This window comes from Pseudophryne corroboree, chromosome 2 (assembly GCF_028390025.1).
Source record: "Pseudophryne corroboree isolate aPseCor3 chromosome 2, aPseCor3.hap2, whole genome shotgun sequence".
In the NCBI taxonomy this organism is placed as follows: Eukaryota; Metazoa; Chordata; class Amphibia; order Anura; family Myobatrachidae; genus Pseudophryne; species Pseudophryne corroboree.
Window position 1 is genome coordinate 414199085 of NC_086445.1, and position 20640 is coordinate 414219724.

The 20640-nt window shown below is 40.9% G+C and overlaps 1 protein-coding gene across 12 annotated transcripts in view; it reads right to left on the minus strand.

Moving 5' to 3' along the window:
• The window catches only part of DMD (dystrophin), a 3641189-nt gene that overhangs the window by 1391795 nt on the left and 2228754 nt on the right, over window positions 1-20640 (minus strand). For all 12 annotated transcript variants that reach the window (XR_010221499.1, XM_063953479.1, XM_063953476.1 and 9 more), the window contains 2 exons: window positions 14451-14552; window positions 6046-6139 (listed from right to left, as the gene is read on the minus strand). Coding sequence is in view for 11 of the 12 variants with exons in the window: in XM_063953479.1 (XP_063809549.1) it covers window positions 6046-6139; window positions 14451-14552 (196 nt within the window). In the remaining variant the exon portion in view is untranslated. The remainder of the gene's footprint in view (window positions 1-6045; window positions 6140-14450; window positions 14553-20640) is intronic.

Below are 20640 nucleotides of genomic sequence, written 5' to 3' on the forward strand. Positions count from 1 at the left end.
TCCACACACTTATCTCTCATTCCTTCAGTGAGGTGACAGTGGTGACAGGCAGAGTAAACAACACCACTAGATGGGTGACATGGGAATCCACCGGTGGTGAATTTTTCCACTTGTTACACAACTCTTTAGGGAGAGGATAGTGAGCTACCATCCTTTTAGACAGGGAAAATTTAATTCCTGGAAAAGACCAGGGTTCTTGTCGTATGCCCACTAGATGGTCAGAAGTAATAACGTTTTAGTTACCTACTGACATTCAAACCTATCAGGTTTCTTAGACACCGTAGTGGAATCCTCGTTATCATCAGTGATTTGTAGGATCTGCTTAATAGCAACAACTAAGTTAGGGACATCAACCTGAGTAGTGGATTCCTCATCAGAAACAGCTGTGTCAGTGTCTGACTGGACAGTATACTCCCAATCCTCATCAGAAGAATCTTCTGAGAGATTAGTGGATTAGGAGGAGGAAGTAGCCCACTTAGATGACCCTGTGACGCGAGAGTGACTTAGGGCAGTTTTATGTCTAACCAAGGAGTGACTCCATTGCTGCAACAAGGTAGACAAATTATCCGCCCAAGGCGGATATACCATAGGGACAATATGTGGCTGTAATTGCACAGGAGGTCCCATAGGGGGCGTAAGGCGTGTCACAAGCATATTGAGCATAGTTGAGAACGCCGCCCAAGGTAGCTTCTGATTGGTTACAGGAACCGTGGACTGACTGGGAGATGTATGGCACATAGTACACAAACCATTATACAATACCTCCCCCTCAGGCAAATCCTTGGTGTATGCGCTGCAGGATGCAGGAGCATCCTCGGATTTCCCGCCCGTTGTGTTAGACATTATTAGTGAATGCAATCGCTGAGCGTATTAGTACTATACAGCCAGAGAGAGTACAAAATACCTGCGAATAAATTCCTTAGTGTGTGACTGCGTACACAATACACAAACACCAGCGAATAAGTCTGGGTTTATGCAACTGAGCCCGCAGTACACAACACCAGTGAACAAATCTGGTGTTAGGTGACTGAGTACACAGTAGAGTACACTTTAATCGGTAAATACTGTGAACACTATATATGGACCCTGAGGCACCTAGTCCCCTAGGGTACTGAATACAGTGATATAAATAGCTGGGATACACTGAAAGGGAAATCCACACAGCAGACACAGGCACACACAGTCACAGTGACAATGCAGATAATTATTTTAGTAATACAATAAAACTGCACTGGACTAGTATATGTATATTATATATAACAATGCACGGTCTGAAAACAGATGCATATATCAGAATACTTGTACAATATATATTCTGGCACAGGTACACTTGTTCTTAACTAACACTGTCTTAATATCGACATGTAGAATGCTTAAGTGCTTGTAAAACCACGGTGCTGATGTACAGGCAGGTTTACAAAGGAGACCTTGCCCTGCATTCCCAGAGACCAGTCACATCTATTTTAGAAAATGGCGCCCAGTGTCTCAGTCAGGGAGTGAGGGAGTGTGAGGCAGCTCCAGGACGGGAACACCAGCAGTGGATGGCGCCCTGGGCCGGGGGAGAGGCTACAGGTCAAGTACCGGTTTCCTATGCTGGACTTTACCACCTGGTACTATGGAGTCTTATTAAAATGGATATTAGTATATCCGACCTGTACTCCAATGCCCTGGTGGGTATAGTGGGGTCCCTGCTCAGTTACAGTGTCCACGTCAGCGTCGCAGTTTGTCTCCCTAGACTGTGACAGGAACGGGTCCCGCCTGGGGGACCATCTTACCTACTCCCCATAGCAGCCAAGTGAACCAGGAGAGCATCTGCGACCGTGTGCCTAGAGCCGAAGCATCTCCACCGCAAGTACCCGGGAACAGGCCACGAGACTATGCAACGCCACTTGGGAGGTGATGGAGCTGCAGCGCTGAAGTGTCACCATGACATACAGTGCTGACAGCCCAGTTTTGAAGAAATTTTCTGTCAGAAAAAGCTTTTTCAGGGCTGCCCAGTGCTTCTACAGTCAGCAACTCAAAACTGAGCTCACAGTGCCTTGAGGCGGGGTTATAGAGGAGGCCCCACAATGCATCCTGGGACAGCCTAAAGCTTTAGCTTGTTGGTGTCTCTCTGGATCAAGATCCACTCTACACCCAATGTTTCCCTGTGGAAACCAATGTACCCTGCTGCAGAAATATATCTAGCATACAGTATTTTAAATGTACAATGTTAACTAGAAATATAGGGCTTGATTCACTACCGCTTGCAAATGTGAGATTGCACGCAGTGAGCGATTATCATCAGATAACACTGTGAATGCAAAATGTGATCGCACTGCGTATGCAGACTAATTTACAGAGATCGCAGTTTGACAGGAAGTGACCATTTGTGGGTGGAAACGTGGCATTTGTGGGGAGTGGGTGGGAAAATGCAGGCGTGTCATGGCTGTTTTCGGGGCATGTATCTGACATCATCTGCGAATGACTGCATTCTCATTGATTTGAGTATACTGGGGTCAGCTGCAATTATTGAAGGCGCTAATTTTTTTGCATATGCATTGCGATTTTGCGAATGCATCGGTGGGCATCTTTTATCCTTTTTAGGGGCTCCTCACATGCGAGTTTTAGCAAGAGCAAATTTGTGAACATTGCTATCTCAGTCTCAATAGATATCTATAATGAATCAGGCCCATAATCATTTGAGTTATTAAGAGCTAAAGACACTTTTGAACCTTCTCATAAATTGTTCCAATAAAAGACAACACAATTGTTCTTTTATTCCACCTTCTTTCACTTGCTACATTCAGTACCTCTCTCATTAATACCATTTCTTAAATCTGTCTTTCCAGGATCTGGTGTTTTCTGTGCCAGTAAAGCCACTATCATCTATACAGGGGAGGTTTCACAGAGGAGGGGTGTGCAGACTCTGTGCAGGTTCCCTCCTCTCTGTGGTGCAGTAGACTCTGGCAATGTGTGGAGTCTCCTGAAACATGGTGCCAATCATGTTCCCTGTGACTAATCCCAACTGCGCGCGCATGCTGCTGCACTATTTTTTGGGTGATTTCTGTTGCAGCACGGATGCAGAACTCTGGAGAGGTGAATAATTAAACATGGGTGTGTGTTGTGGGCACCACACACATAAGGCACCCATTATAGATACACCAATGCATCTACTGTGTGTCCTTATCAATTCACGCTTTGATTATTGCATCCTACTTATTTCAGTCCTACCTCATTCTTGCATTTGCATTATGAAATCATTCTTGAAAGCCACTCATGACTCATTTTTCTCTGCAGAACCCCCCTCTACTCCCCTCTACCAGTCCTTCAAGTCGCCTATGATAATACAGAATTTAATTCCACACTCACATACAAATCCCTCATCAACTCTTCTCTCCCTTAAAGCTAAAGGCTCATCTCCGCACACACAGCCTCCTGACCACCATACTCCGCAAATGATCACCTCTTCTCCTCCCTAATGGCTACTTCCTACTCCCACCTTCAAAGTTTCTACTCTTCTCCCAACCTCTGGACTGTCCTTCAAGGATTGATCAGAATTAGCCTTTAAATGTGCAAATAAAACTCCCCCTTTTAAATAAACCTACCATCCCTTACCTTAACTCTCCATTTCTGCACCCCAATGTTCCTCTTCCCTCTCAATCTTTATGTCCACCTATTTTTTCTTTAGAATGTAATGGCCATTACTTATTATGATGTATGGCACTATGGAATCCTTGTAGAGCCATTTAGATAATAGATAATAACAATTGCCTCTCCAAATGATAGCCCTGATTCTGAGTTGGGAATAAGGCAAGAAAGAGTAAGTAACTGTGAACCTTGGTAAAACCATGCTGCACTGCAAGTGGGGGAGATTTAAAATGTACAGAGAGATTTACATTTGAGAGAGCCATGTTCAAACGGAAATCCAGATTAATGTGTAAAAATAAAAAAAAGCTGTCCAGCATTTGTGAGTTACATGCCAAAGCAGACAGTATTTACCCCCAAGGCCATAACTACGTGTGTGTAAAGTGTGCTTTGCATACAGCACAATTTAGCTGAGGGCGCATCATGCACTGTGGCTCTGATTGGCCACCATATTTGTGTTGCAGTGCTCTCTGCTGTAGGCAGTGCTGGTGAGTTCTCAGGAGGAAAAAGTAGTAGTGCTGGAATTATGTGGAGGCCATGCTTATCTGAAGAGGATCAGAATGTCTATAGAGCTACCTTCCCTGGCGCCACCCAAGCAGAGAGAAACCACTGGCAATGGGAGTTTGGGAGTCAGTGACTGGAGTCTGCAGTGTCTGGAAGGATTACATCTAATGTGGTGGAGTGACAGCAATGCTGCCTGCATCTGAGAAGCGAAAGAAGACCCCTGTCTGCTGTGAGGGTGTCCTTGGGAGTGCCTGCCCTGAAGGAAGTCATCCACGAAAAGACCAGAGACTCTGGGAAGAATCAGGCTGCTCAGAAGCCGGGGCAGACTGGTGGATGAGTCCCCCATCAAGATCAGCTTCAAGATCCGCGTAAGGACCCCCACAGTGAGGACACTGCCTGAAGGACCCTTGGCGGGAGGGTGAGAAAGCAGCACTACGGCTGGAGTCGGAACCAGAGGAGTCGAGCCAGATGCCAGCTAGGATCAGGGAGGACCCTCTGCGTGATAGGAGCAGCCTGGTGCAGTGTTATACCGTACATCCCGGGCCGGCTCAGGAGTTCAAAGTTACAGAAGAGCCACAATGCAGGGTGGTGAAAGACACTATTTTTTAAATTTTCTGATGCCTTTTCCGCTGCATACTCTGCCCTGTAAGGCTAAGCCAACCAGCATGGGTTTTACCCTGTGCCCCAGTAAACAGTTATATAGGGGGCAGGCTACTTTTTTGTGGAGCATTTTTCTAAGTTAATAAAGGGGTAGGCTCCGGTTGTTCCAATAGTGCTCACATTGTTGAAGGAGTTATTTAGGGGGGTAGGCTCCCCTTATTAAACTAGTCTTTAAAGCTCATTAAAGGGACTCTTACTGTGGTGTAATGGGTATAAGGGGCTCTTACTGTGCTGCAACATGTAGAAGGGGCTATTACTGTGCTGCAACTTGTATGAGGGGCTCTTACCGTGCTGTGTAATTTGAATAACGGACAGTACTGTGCAGTGTAATGTGAATTGATACTATTATGTGGCTACACCCTTCCCTGTGAAGCCATTACCCTATATATTTGGCACACACTGTTTCTTTTTTAAATATGGGTGTGTGTGCACCAATTCTATATCTAGTTACGGCTCTGTTTACCCCACATGCAAAAGTATGTTTTTACACTCCTTGCATTGCAACATGGTGTGTCCAGGTGCACAGTTACTTGCTCTTTCTTTCTTTCTTTACGCGGAATCATACCCAAAATCCATTAAAAACATATTTCCTGACATTTGTTACTTCCAAGATATGGACTTGCATGGATTCTGGCCTTTGGCCATTCAACTATGAGATTGCAGCTTTATAGTGTGAAGGCTGCCTAAGGGTGTTATCTGTTAATCGTAACACAATAGAGTTTATAGTGTCACTTCAATTAGTGCTCTAAACTTATACGTCCTGTCTACTTGTTAGTTGAAGCCTAGTGTAAGAGGACTTTTGCTATGCATGCCTTAATCTGCACATGTGTGTTGTACAAAATGTTTATTTTAATTAAATGTTGAGTAACAATATCAGCTTTTTGATTCCATGGGCGGTACTCAATTGTTTCCCCCCTCTGCGCACCTGAGCTATTCAATAGTTTCTTCTGCTGGGCACACTAACATAATTTCAGCTCACTACCCCCGGGGTTGGCAAGCTGAAATGAGCGAAAAATTAGCCAGTTGAGTGCTCAAACAGGACATTTTGCGGTGCGCCCATTAGTTTAGTCGGGTTTAGACACTTTACGTGGCTAAACCTGACACTAATGAGTGCAATCAGCAAAATAAAAAATAACAATGCGAACTCCCATCACTTTAGATGTGAGATCAGGTACGACATAACAATTAAATACCGCCCAGTAAATGGAAAATGTTCTCTTATTTAATTTAACATAATTATAATATGATACCTACGTTCAACAGATGATGTCAAGGTTGGCCTCCTTTTCAATTCCTCTAGTAACAGATTGACCGTATTCCACTCTTTATTCAGGTCTTCTAGTTTTCTCTGTTAGAAGTACACGGGAAATTTGTTTAGGTGCCAGAAATAACATTACTGAATTGTGATGAAATATATAGAAACACAGATTTCTATTTATATGAAGCAGAATGTTTACTACTACAAACAAGTCATGCTATATTTAGAAAAGTAATACATATGTGCTTACATACTGCACATTTGTCATTTAAATGTATCATTGTTAAAGGTTCTTCTCATTGAAGGACATATCCCTTTTGTAACATTGGAAAGCATACGTTTGAGAAGTTATTTTTTAGAAAGTCAATTTCAAAATGGAGAAACAGTATGATTTTATATAACTCATTTATTGTATCACTTTATAATTAAGCTTTTGGTGGCTTTTGTGAGTTAATGAACAAGTCATACGGGCATCTCTGTTTAAGAAAAAGGAAAGCTTAAAGTAGCAAAACCATGAAAAAAACATTCTTTTTTTTAGGAAATCACTGTGGCATGTGATATGCTATTGACTTCTAGTATTTCTAATTGGTTTTGTTCCTTTTGTTTGCTATTAATGATTACTAATTCTGCAGATTTTCCCACAGTGTCATGTAATTACCAAGAGGTTTTTAAACACTCCTGAGATCTTTTTTCACTGTGACCCTACACATTTACAACTGCCTTTATATGAATCACGACAGCCTTAAAACCCATTGTTGACACCAGACTAGATTGGGTCGATTGCGGCTTCACACCCAAGCCACAACACCCCCCCAAAGAAGTCCTGTCAGCCCATGTCTAGAGCAACTTTTAGTTTTTGGCATCAAGTTGCAGAGAATAGGAGTGCAATGTGATGCACCTGGTGTGTGATCCAGATGTATCTGTTGCGCTTCCTAAATGAAAACTAATAGCTACATCCAAATACTGTATTCATGGTTTAGGTAAAGCTACATGCAGATTTTACTAAAGCCATGATGTAAAAGTTATATAGCAATTGAGAAACAAGACTATTTGTTTTATACAATATACACATGCATAATTTCTTCAAATAATTCTATCTTGGCATTTTATCATAGACAGTCAGCTGAGATTGAATACCAATCCATAACTATTGTATATGTCATGGCTCATAGTCAGATAGGAAATATTTCCTCCTGGGCCCATAAAAACAAAGCGAGGCAACAGACACTCGCATTGCCTTTTAGATGTTAGACACAAATCAAAAGTGCCTTTCAGTGGAATAAAAGAATATTTATATGTCAAACAATAGAGGTAAGCTTGAAATTGACTATTCTAACTTAAAATGCACATGCCAAATCCATTCTTCAGTGCAAACTCAGAATTGCTAGAAGCATTGCTTTATTTTAAAAGGTTGTTTTGGGGAGGTGAAGTAACTTCCCGAAGGTCACCCAGCTAGAATATGAGCTAGACAAGGAACAAATTATATATGTCAGAAAACTAAAGAGAATCTTCTCTCACTTGTTTCCTTTAACTCAGCAATGTTATTTTTTTTTATTTCCTTTATAAACTCTCTACTGTTTGATATACTGTGCATTTTGAACTTTCATTGTTATTAGAGTACATACAGTATATTAACAGGATGTACTTCAACAATTCATTATTCTGAATCAAAAGTAAGATAACTACTGTTGCATAAATTAATCATTTGTACTGTAAAAGCAAATGTATAAATAAATAAAGAAATAAATAATAATACAGCTTATATTAATGACAGCACAGCCATGGTATATACAGTATTTGCTATGACTACCCTATTACATTGACACAATCAGCAAAAGAACAATAATGGGTAGACCTTTACCTTCTATTTGTACAGATACATGAATATAGAGCTGTGTGTAAGAATGGCTCCAGAGGCAGGAATGAGGGAAGTGCCAAAATTCAAAGTGTCAGCATTGTACAAACATTCGAGAGAGATACCAATCAATGCATGCAGCTGAGAGAGGCCACCTAATATTTTGTTTTCACATTGAGTTTTCTAACTCAAGCAGAAGCAGCTGGGAAAATAGGAAAATGGGAAGGTGGATTGTGGCCGCCCAGATGAAATACAGTACATTAGTTTTATTCATGTAGGAGCCATGCACTACCAGAGAGGCATTGTGGCACATGCACTATGTGCCACAATGCCTCTCTGGCAGTTATTCCACGGGAGGTACTTCTTGCACAGTGGCATCAATACAGAGATAAAAGTCAGATCTGTAACAGGTAAGTGTGATTGGGGAAAGGGGGGCAGTGTTTCAAGGAGATGAGTTAAGTACTTGCACCACAGGTGCCACTAATTAGGCACATTAACTCCTAGCAGGTCGATAGTCTAAAGCAGAAGGAGCTAATTCCAGACAGCCGCCTCTGCTGGTGCACATCAGTACTACACAGGTCAAACAGAACAGAGGGGGAGAGTCAGCATGGATCACTATTGAGGCTGAAATTGCGAATCTCTCAAAACTGCTACTGCTAAAAATCATTTGTGAAGAGCCACCCTGAAATGGTAAAAGACACCCACCAATGCGATCACAACTTTGCATATGCATTGGCAAATTGCAATCCAAATGCCAAAACCAAGTACCATTGATAGTTGGGGTTGACCAACTCAGAATAATGCGGATGCAGTCGTCTCCCACAAATGGTCACTTCCTGTCAATTTGCCATCGCATCTCACTGAGCCTGCGCATGTGCAATGCATTCACAGCACACATGCAGTCTCCAGATAATCATCAGATTTGCTGAATGAGGGCCAGAGTCCTAACAGGAAGGTTGCAATGGCTAAAGTTGAGGGAACCTAATAAGTATATAAGGGGATAGTTATGTGTGAATTTTATTATGATGGTGAAGGTGTTTATGCTTTAATTCAGTAAATTAAGGGTTAAAGATTATCTAATTAATGAGGATCTTTTGATTAGCTGAAGGGAGACAATAAGGGGTTTAATGAATTTGACTGAAATAAATGAAGATAAATTGATCAATTAATGTGGATGATGGAATTAATGAGTATAAGGACATGGGATAAAAAAAAGTAATTGTGTATTGTATTACGGACTCAAAAAAAAATTCTTTACTGTATGGTGGCCACTAGGATGCTCTCTGTTTTGTATTGTGGTAATAAGAATGTTCTCTGTATTGTATGGCAGTCACTAGAATGCTCTTTGTATTGTGTGGTAATTTACTAGGATGCAATCTGTATTGTATGGTAGTAAATAGTATGCTCTCAGGGCGTCATTCAGACCTGATCGCATGCTAGATTTTTGTGCAGTGCCGCAATCATGTCAGAACTGGGCATGCGTATGCACCGCAATGCACAGACACATCGCTCCACGGTGACGGGGATCGCCGGACAGCGATGGAACGAATGAAGAAAGCGATTGCACTGGCGATCACAACAAGATTGACAGGAAGAGGCCATTTGTGGGTGTCACCCCACCGTTTCCAGGGAGTGTCCAGAAAAATGCAGCCGTGACCAGCCGTTTGAAGGGGGGGTTCATGATGTCAGTTCCTGGCTGGATCATCGCACTGGAAGAGTAAGTCCTGAGCTGTGCAGAGACTGCACAAACTTTTGTTTGTGCAGCTCTCTGCACATGAGATCGCACCCCTGCACAGCGACTACCCCCTCCCCATGTAAGCGGTGACTACCTGATCGCAGGGATGCAAAAAACACACCCTAGCGATCATGTATGAATTAGGCCCGTAGTAATGTATTTTGGTCATAAAAATGTTCTCTGTATTTTATGGCAGTTCCTATGGGTGTGGATCATTATATCTACAAGCAAAAGGTCTACAGTCATTATGTTGACCACTAATGGTCATCATACCGGGTCAAAAGGCTGACAGGGTCATTAGGTCAACATGAAAAAGGTAGACAGTTGGAGAGGTTGACAGGGTTAAAATGTTGACACATGAAAAGGTAGACACAAAAAAGGTCAGCACAGCATTTTAACATTTTGTTGGTGTTGATTTCACTATGAAAACACATGGAACCCCAATTAGTGTACCGCGTCCACTCGCCATGTTTCCAGCAAGGTACCTCGCAGGTTGCTATTCCCAATTGTAGTCTACATGATTGGTAAAGTATGAAAATGTTTAATAAAATGCTAAGATCACCAAAAAGCTTTGTCGTCCATATGTGGGTTGACCATTTTAACCTGTCGACCTTTTGTACCTGTCGACCAAAAGCACTGTCGACTTTTTACATGCAGACCTTTTGACCATGTTGACCATTACTGGCTGTTAATGATTGTTGACCTTTTCATGGTAGACCTATAGGTAGACCTATAGTCCGGATGTGATTAGTATGTGATTCAAACTAATTCTTTGAATAAACACAAAGTTCTGCCATATACTTTCATAGGATCTAAAAAGTGAAATAAAGTAACAAATATCAAAATGCTGAAAAAATAGTTTGTCTTTATTTGTAGCAATACAACATAATAGGTCTATGAAGAAAGTGTATTTCATTAACCACGAAGCACATAAAATAAGCGGGCACCAAAACTAAATTATATATTGGCTCCCCAAAACTAAAAACTTACTGATGACCCTTTGTGTGCTTCTTGTGCTCAGGGTTAATGTGTGAGACAATCTCCTTTCAGACATTTTCTTTATTGGAAAACCCTCTTCAACCTTAAATGCAATTGTATGAATTTTTCACTAAAACACTTGAGAAAAGCTTCCTGCCATGAAACTTTTTGGCTCAAATTTAATGTTATATTGTTGGTGTCTGCTGATTATATCACATATCACTTAATGCCTACACACTCTCAGCATAGCTCACAAGGAACATTCTCCAGGTTGGGTGGTTCATAAAATATATGAGTGTGAGGAGTGAGAGACACTATAGCTCAACTAGTCCAGGTGGGGACATGAGGCCTGATTCAAAGGTGGACGCTAATGTAGTCAGGAACATGAGGCCTGATTCAGAGGTGGATGCTAATGTAGTCAGGGACATGAGGACTGATTCAGAGGTGGATGGTAATGTAGTCAGGGACATGAGGACTGATTCAGAGGTGGATGGTAATGTAGTCAGGAACATGAGGCCTGATTCAGAGGTGGATGCTAATGTAGTCAGGGACATGAGGACTGATTCAGAGGTGGATGGTAATGTAGTTGGGGACATGAGGACTGATTCAGAGGTGGATGGTAATGTAGTTGGGGACATGAGGACTGATTCAGAGGTGGATGCTAATGTAGTCAGGGACATGAGGACTGATTCAGAGGTGGATGCTAATGTAGTCAGGGACATGAGGACTGATTCAGAGGTGGATGGTAATGTAGTTGGGGACATGAAGCCTGATTCAGAAGTGGACATTAATGTAGTCAGGGGCATGAGGCCTGATTCAGAGGTGGACGCTGATGCAGTCCCAACTGTGTCTTTATGCTAATACTACAGCCTATGAAATTCATACAGAGATGCCCATTGGCTGCAGCTTTAGTCAGCCACCTTGCATTAAAAGTTGCACCCTTGATTGCACATCGTCATACAGGTTGAGTATCCCTTATCCAAAATCCTACATTTTGGGGTATGAAGAAAGGGAGTACATCCCCAAAACATCAACAAACTTAATACGCACTGTTATTGAAATTATCAGTCTCCAAGTGCCGCCTCATCAATTCTGAGCTGTATCAGTGGTGTTGTCCCCAGAGGGAGGCACGGGAGCAAGCTAACCCCCATTTGGGACCACTGGAGTGCGGGAGTTATATGTGGGATTTTTAATTTTGTATAAGATATACTCAACCTGTACCATCAAACATAAGAGCAGCCCTATGTCCATCAGAACATAATTGCTAGAGCCAGTGCAACAGTTGCTGGCCTCGACACACTCACAACTAGCTAGCCACTGCCTTATTACCAACCAGAAATGCCCACTGAAATTGTCTCTCTCTAAGTTTAAATTAATTCTGTGCCCCCCAGCGATTCCCATTGAAATGCATGGCAGTGCGACTAGGAAGTATGTGCCGACTAAAAATATCATCAGCTTGCTTCCAATTGCATCCACCTATGAATCAGGCCCATTACGCTACTCACAGCTGCTGGGTTTCTGGAACTGTTGCTGGGAGCCAGGGCTCAGTCACACTGATCAGGTGTGTGTGTGTGTGTGTGTGTGTGTGTGTGTGTGTGTGTGTGTGTAGGCACGTACGTACGTACGTACGTACGTACCTACGTACGTGTGCATGTCTGTAGGTGTGTGCCTCTGGCACACCATAGAGGTGAAGAGCGCATCTTCTTTTTCTATATATAGATTCTCTATACATTGGCTTTTCTATAATGGGTGCAGTGCACACGGCCCCTGGGTCCAGGGGGCCCACAAGGCACACACTGCACCCATACATTACTCTTACCCCTCCGGAGTCCCATGACAGCGTCCCTGTTGTGCGGGCACAAATCACTCGGAAAATATCCGCTGAGTGATTTGCGCATGTGCACTGAAGGTGTCCTCAGGAACAAGGCACGGGCGCCATGTTCCCGGAGACCTGCACATGCGTAGTAGACTTTAGCATTATGCCAGAGTCTACTGCTGCCAGAGAGGAGGGGGTCCAAGACAGAGACTGCACGTGGGTTTCCTCCTCTCTTAAAACACCCCTGTCTGTATATCTGTAATGGGCAGGCTATAATGATGCAGCACTTTATGCACCAGTACTGGCAGTGTAAGCTCACCAGTCCCTGCACAGCTCCCAGCCAGTCTCGGGGTAGATGAGGCAAGTAGCCACCAGCAGCTGGCTGGAGGGGTCTGGGCATCGCCTGTGTGGGGTGTGGGAGGGGCAAGTACAGGACCCCACCCCTCTGCCAGCATGCAGTATCTATAAGGCAGTATATGGCAGGAGCAGTGTATGGAGGAGTTGGTGCCCTGTATCGTGGTACAGTGCATATATAGGGGCAGTATATGGTGGGAGGAGCAGAATATGGAAGAGGATGGGGGTGTAATGAATATAGTCGCAGTATATGATGCAGGGTGCAGTGTGTATGTGTGTGTACCGAACGTTGCGCTCTCACAGAGGTGAGGAGCATGGTTAGCATTACATATATACTAGTGATGAGCGGATTCGGTTTTACTCGGTTTACTCGGTTCTCAAAACGGCATCTTATTGGGTCACGGATGTCACGTGTTTTGGATAGCCAATAAGATGGCGTTTTGAGAACCGAGTAAAACCGAATCCGCTCATCACTAATATATACATATATATATATATATATATGTATATATATATAAAATACTATATTGAAAAAAATGCATCTCTCTCTACATTGTCCCTACCACTCCACACTCTCCCTATCTACCCCAACCCCTCCCTCCTCACTCTCACCCCCAATCCCTATCTGCCCCAACCCTCAAACCCTCTCTTTATCCCCAGTCCTTATCTGCCCCTACCTCACTCTCCACCCCTCCAGTCCCTATCTGCCATTACCCTCAATCTTTCGCTCCCCAACACCCTTTCTCTGTATGCAGTATTTGTGAAACAGACAGATCGGTATTATTAATATTAGAAGCAGATTAGGAGTCTGTAACATCTCCTTACTGTATCACTTTCACCTGTGAGAGCTTGCAGCACACAAAGGAGTCATTTGTTCCATTGGGCGCCCTCTAGTGGCTGCCGGCGCACATAACAGAGGTGAAGAGAAATGTTAGCCTTTTATAATATATGATGTAAATGATAGGATTCTGCCCCTGAATGATCTGTTTCCAATATGTCGGGTTCACAGAAAAATAAATCAATTTTCATTTTACCACAATTATATTTTTAAAAAGCTTCTTTTGTCATCAGCTATGATATTTTTTGCTAGCATAATTGAATAAATCTTCAACTTATTTTCCATTTAAAGAGAATTTTTTTTTCAAGTGTCGATCCAGTGTTGCTGTAATGCAAATATAAATTAGCATCCTCACATTAGAAAGACAGGAGCTTGCATTCAGATAAATCATCTTTGCAGCAATTATGACCTCAGCAATCTACAATATGAAACTTTAGTAATATTCTAATGGTAAGTTGTTAAAAATGAGGCAGCGGCGTTTCTACAGACACTACAGTCACAGCATTTCCAAAACCCAGAAAACATGTAGCTACAGAACCCTCTTGCTGCATATTTATTTACTTATTCAGTAATCAGCCACTGAGGAAAGATGGGAATGCATTTACAGTGCAGGCCTTTATACCAGATTGCTGATTGTGTTCGTGTTGGGTATTGATTTAAGCAGGACCTTAGATTGGTGTAGCTTTTAAGATAAACCAGAGTTGCGGACTGGTTAGATGGGATGGCACACCATAAGATCTAATTACACCCCTGTTACACACATATGAAACATTTAAATGGAAAGTGATAAAAAGAACACAAAATCAATAATATTTGGACATTTACCTTTAAAGCATAGGAAGTGGATTTCTCTGTGTGCAGTTGATATCCCTTAGACAATATCCCTTCCACATGTGGCTGCTTAGCTGCTATAGCATCCTCTGTTTCCTAAATGAATCATAAAATGAAGGGGAAAAAAACGGTTTATATTTTTCACAAAAACAAAGAAACAACGGAATAGCATCTATGATTATTTATCATATAAAAATCATTCTGTATGTGTTCTGTTAAATACTGTATAGTTTGATTTTTTTTCTTCTTAAACTACATTTTATTAGTATACTGAGATATATCCACTGGCATATTTCCCATCCTATTACTCAATAAATCACTTAATTAAAATGCAGTATGTGAAAATATTTTGCATGTATTTCTGGGCTGAGCCATCAAAGTCCTGAGTAAACTATAAAATTTAGTGGAAGGGTACTAAGCACCCCATCTCCAAATCAGCCTATAACAACAACACCTACATACAGTACGTTGTACAGATGAATAGGCAATTTTGCTCAATAAGATCTAAATTATACAACTGTTTTTCTCCTGCCCTCTTTTCCTGCTGTCTGTATAGCAGCAGTCTCTGTGAAAGAGAAGTCAGAGATTTAGAAGGTAATCTGCCGCTATAACTTTGATAAAAATGTTCTTATATTGTAGTCAATTAAACAGTAATTTAAATCTAAAACCTCTCTGGTAGTCAACTTTTTACATAATTATAATTTTTACAATATAAACATAATGTACCTAGCTTCTACTTTATATTACATTCAAACAAAACACTCTTAGATTAAGTGCAGTGTGCGTAGTCAGTACTATACTATTAAATAGTGATTTGACCATCCTGATGTATACTTAATGTTTGTTTTATATGATTAGTGATACTCAAGAACTATTCCCTGCCAATGCTAGAACAAGTCAAGCAGCAGAAGACATATGACCAGCAATTTTGTACATCTTAACATGTCAGAAAGAAACATTTAAATACATAAAACATTAACAAATTTTAATAATAGATTCTTAAAAAGGCCATTTGCCAGTGGGAAATCATGACAGATTGTAACTGTCAAGCAGCAATTTTTCAAAAGGGCTACAAAAAATGTGACACTGCAATAATACTTGTAGGCATTAGCATGAAACCAGCCTTCCGCCTATGCTGCTAACTAGCTCTACATCATGTTTTCTGAGGAAATTTACTGCAGTACATTTGTGTTGTTGTTATTTCATTATACATTGTATTTTATATCTGTGAATCAAACCTTCCAGTCTTATCAGGGCCCCAGGTCTACTAGCACTGTGTATAAGAATTTTTGTATCACCTACCCCTCAAATCCAACTAAATCCCCCTCCCTTCAGAAACATGAAACACACACACTGGTCCTCACAGGAAAATAAAAACACTCTCTTCCCAAACAGGGAATGCAAAAAAAAAGTGCTCTTACAGAAAAAATACAGCACACACACTGGCCCCTCACAGGTTAAAACAACACATTTCTATTTAATTGTATAATAGATAATGTGTTGGTAAAACTGGTATGTCCCTACAACTAAAAAAACAAGACAGAAATTAGAGCAGCACTAGGGGCCTAATTAACAGTCAGACATTATCATTGTTAACAAAAGTTTTCCTTCTATGTACTAAATATAAATCACAGGGACAGCAGTACTGCAGTTATAGCCACTGTCCCTGTAGAGTCTTTCCCATTTTCAAAAGACTCCTCCTGAGAATCTGAAGCTAGGAACACACTAGTCCAATCCTCCAGGATTCTAACTCCAGATCAGACTGATGACACATTGCTACGTCGTAGATACAACACCAGATCTATGCATACACACACTTCCAGTTTTGATGCAGATCTCCAATATGCATCTGCTGAAACTATGTGCTTAAAGGATCATGTCACTGTAGACACTCTTCCAATGTTTGACAGACCAACTGCCGTTCACACACTGCTTGTGGGATGAATTGGGAGAAAAATTGGACAAACCAGTTGCATGAGCATACATACTTTTATACTAGTCGGGTGATTGGCAATTGGGTCTCCTGAGTTTTCAGCATATTTAAAAATCTTGACATGGTCAGATAACCATGATTGGATAAAACCAGAGGTCTTGTGAGCACACACACTCTACCAATATCTGCCCAACTGGCAAGTCAGAAGTCATATTGTAGATCTGGACAAGTGTGTACCTAACTTGACCCTATGCATGTGTCAGTTAGCGTAGCCAGTAGGAGACTTTGGGAGATGGATCTTAAGATCCCTCTCTTTTGAGAATGCCTCCATATGCATAAAGCGTTATACTCCATTTGAGGATGATGTAAACCAGTGGGGTCAATCTCTAAGAAGCTTTGGTTTTTAAGAGTTTGGTACATAGGGGTCAGACCATACACCCCATTGATAATAATGGTAACTGATGTCTGCAATGCTAATGAGCATTTTGCAGGAGATTTCTGTTCCTTTTCCTGCATTAAACTAAAGTAAATAGCAGTTTCTACATAATGTTATAGAAAGAAATCTTAATAAATAATCCCTTAAACCTAATCCCTTAAGACTTTTAAAATAGGAGGCATATGATAAAGAAAATCTTCAATAGTACAAAACATTTTTTATAGAAACCACAAGATCATTTTGAATAGTATACAGTATATAGCACACTCCAAATCACTACTCACTATCCTCTAGTTTCACACCTTCCTCCAACTCCTCTCCCAGTGCACACTCTAACGGGGACAGGCTGGGGAGTGTCAGACCTGCACAGCATGAGATGCTGTGTTATATGATGTGAAAGAGTCAGGACACTCAGACAGTCCTTCATTATGTATGCAAACTACCCCACTCAAACTTATGGTTTCCCTCCATGACATCATGCAGCAGGGGCATTTCAACAAAGGAGTTTGTCGGAGTCTACTGAACAGGTCTCCAGAAACATGGTGCACGCCATGTTCCAGAGACCATTTTAAGTACTGCGCATGCACGGTGGACATTTGGTGGTGATTTTTGCCATGAATGCAGCACCCAACCTTGGACTCCGGAAAGGTAAGTATTCAAATATGGTACCCACGGGCCTGTGTCTATAGAAACGCCATTGTCATGCAGCCATGGCACCTATTATGGGTCACGGCCAAGCAGCATCAGATCCCAGCACTGCCTGAGCCAGAATCTAGAATTGATGGTCAGCACCAGTGATTAGTCTAAGTGGCTGCTGCACTGTGCCCCTATGGGGTGGTGCCTCTGTGTGGCTGCTATTCTGGAATTGCCCTCAAGTTAGCCTTGAGTCTTATTGCACACTAGATGTTGTTCCCGCCTGGATTAGTTTTTTCTCTCCGTTTTCCCATGTCTCTCTACAGCCTTTTTCCCACTCTGTCCTCCTCTACATCTCACATTGCATTTTTAATGCAATACATCCTGCCACTGATCGCATGTATATTACTGATCACATGTATATTGGTCTTTGATAATGCTATATGCATGTAGATTTATGCAAAGGACAGCTCTCCCGATAACAGTGTTAGGACTTCCCAGTTTCATTTTCGCAGGTTTGGACACATTTTTGGTGTTGATGCATCCTGCCCAATGTCTTATATAATCCCTTGATTATATTATATAAACTATCCTTAGCATTACCTTTTTTCTTTTCATCTGTATGATTGTACTTTTTGGGATGTCTTCACCTTCTCTACTCCATAGAGTGTTTTTTCTTCTCTTCTCCATTGCCAATATTTGGGAAAGCTACACATATAATACTGTACCTATTTCAATTGTTATTGCCTTTTCTCTTTATAGAGAATTTAACAATAGCTTTTGGTACTTATTTCTTTCTTTAAATAGTCCCCTAGCCAGAACACGGATAAAAGCTTTAAGGGTTAAATCTGGTCCTGTCTGTCAGTCACCTACCTAGAAATTAAGGCTGATAGATGGAAAACAAAACATTGTGCATTCAGTTACTTTTTCTCATTTCCATCATGCTGGGGAATTTTCTTTTATTTATCGACAATTAGGCTTACCAGACCCTAGCCACACACCTAATTCTCTGTCCAAGTGCAACCTGTCAGCCTTATAATGAAGTGATTGACAAGAGAAGAAAACCGATACAACCTGAGGACAAAAGCATTTATTTCAGCATTTCTTTCTCTCTTTCACCCCAACAAACGCTTGTCTTACTTAGTATTCACGACAGCCTGGTTCATTTCAATATTTATTACAAATCTTAAGAAATCTGTGGGATGTATTGAAAATATTGAAATATAATCTCTGCCAATATCACAGATAAAGAAATACAGAAGCGATGAACTTGCTTTCTCTCTGTAGTCATGACATTTATTTCAAACATTTTATTCAGTGTGTTTGAAAACCATATTATTTAAAGGTAGACCTTTCACCGAGACAATAAACAGATACAGGTTCCCTAGAGGCCTGGGGAAACCCAAATGAATAGCCCCTCCCCCCTATTTCTTATAACAAAAAAAATTGAAATTGATATTAATGTTAACTTTATAATACAATACTGTGTATACAATACAGAGAGAACAATACAGCAGGGGATTAATTCATTACAGCAGGGGATTAAATCCGACTGCCCTGGCTCAAGTAATCCTATTAAAGGGATAGATGAGGAGGGCTCCATCTATATATAGATATATATACATACATACATACATACAAGAGATGCTGCGCCACTTTGTGAGAATGTATCTACCAGTCCAATTTATACAGCAATTAAATAATTACTTAAAATGACACTCCCAATTTACTGGGTGTCAGCTGACCCTTAAATATACAGTGTTGGTTGGCTACTGAGAGAGGTACAATAAGGATAAGGGTACAAGCGACCAATGGTGCCAGTTTGAACAGTTCAGACTGACACCATTGGTCGCTTGTACCCTTATCCTCCATTACTATATATTATACACACTGATGTACAGGATTATTGGAGATTTCAAATTAGAAGTGCTTTTTTAGGTTAGGTGGTAGGGCCTGCATCAGGGTATCTTTGTTGAAACTTTGTTATTAGGTGATACAGTAGGTGTGATCCCACTGTGTTATGAATACTTGGGCTTTCCTAACATGCTGCGCTGCTCCATTGAAGGGGTGTGGTTGTTACTCCCTGCCATGCCCAGATGCTTTGTACACGCCCCGAACTTTCTTGACCACAGTTACGTCATTTTAATGAGCGTGTAAAGATCCCATGTACTGATAAGAACATGCTCATTGTGATGTTAATAAATATCTTGCAAATGAAGGAAAATCTCAGAATACTGGGACATGATTAGAGTTCCTGGATTTTGGGCACCCTCTACAACAGAGGTTCTCAAACTTGGTCCTCGTGGGCCCACACAGTGCATGTTTTGCAGGTCTCCTCACAGAATCGCAAGTGAAATAATTAGCTCCGCCTGTGGACCTTTTAAAATGTGTCAGTGAGTAATTAATACACCTGTGCACCTGCTGGGTTACCTGTAAAACATGCACTGTGTGGGCCCACAAGGACCGAGTTTGAGAACCTCTGCTCTACAACCAATAGCAGTAGCCAATTAAATAATACATTAGTAGTGAGGAAAGGATTTTACAGTTGAATTTTTCAAGATTGGTAAACATGTAAAGAGCTATTAGGCCTTCCTTTTACTTAAAGTCAAATATTTAAAAACTACATATGATGAGTATACATTAATATATTGTTATAGTAAGTACAATGAAAAAAATATAACGTGAAAATAAAAACTGTGTTAAATATGCCATAAATTGTCATTTAAGTCTATTTTATTTTTAATTTATGAATAATTATAATCTCAAATGTCTCAATATGGAGCATTTCATGTATTAACCAATGTTCAGTTTGCAAATTTATGCAAAAAAAAGCTAATTAAAACAGATTTAGAAGTACACGGTGAGCATGCTGATTATGGTAAAACAAAATTAAAAGTGAATATTTAATATACACAATATACCCCCAGATTCTCATTAAGCTTTGTAATAGTATAGCACAGCTGAAAAAGTTGTTGAAATATTTTAGATTTATGCATGTAATTAAAACCTATGATTATTTGGGAAAATAAAAATCCCAAATAGTTTAAACAGCAGAAGTTTAGTAAATAAACTTATTTTATAGTGTCAATTATCATAAACAAAGTCATGAGCAATGTAAGAACTAAAATGTGACTTTGTATTGTTGCCATAATTCTAAGTCAGGTTCAATAGTACCAAGTTCT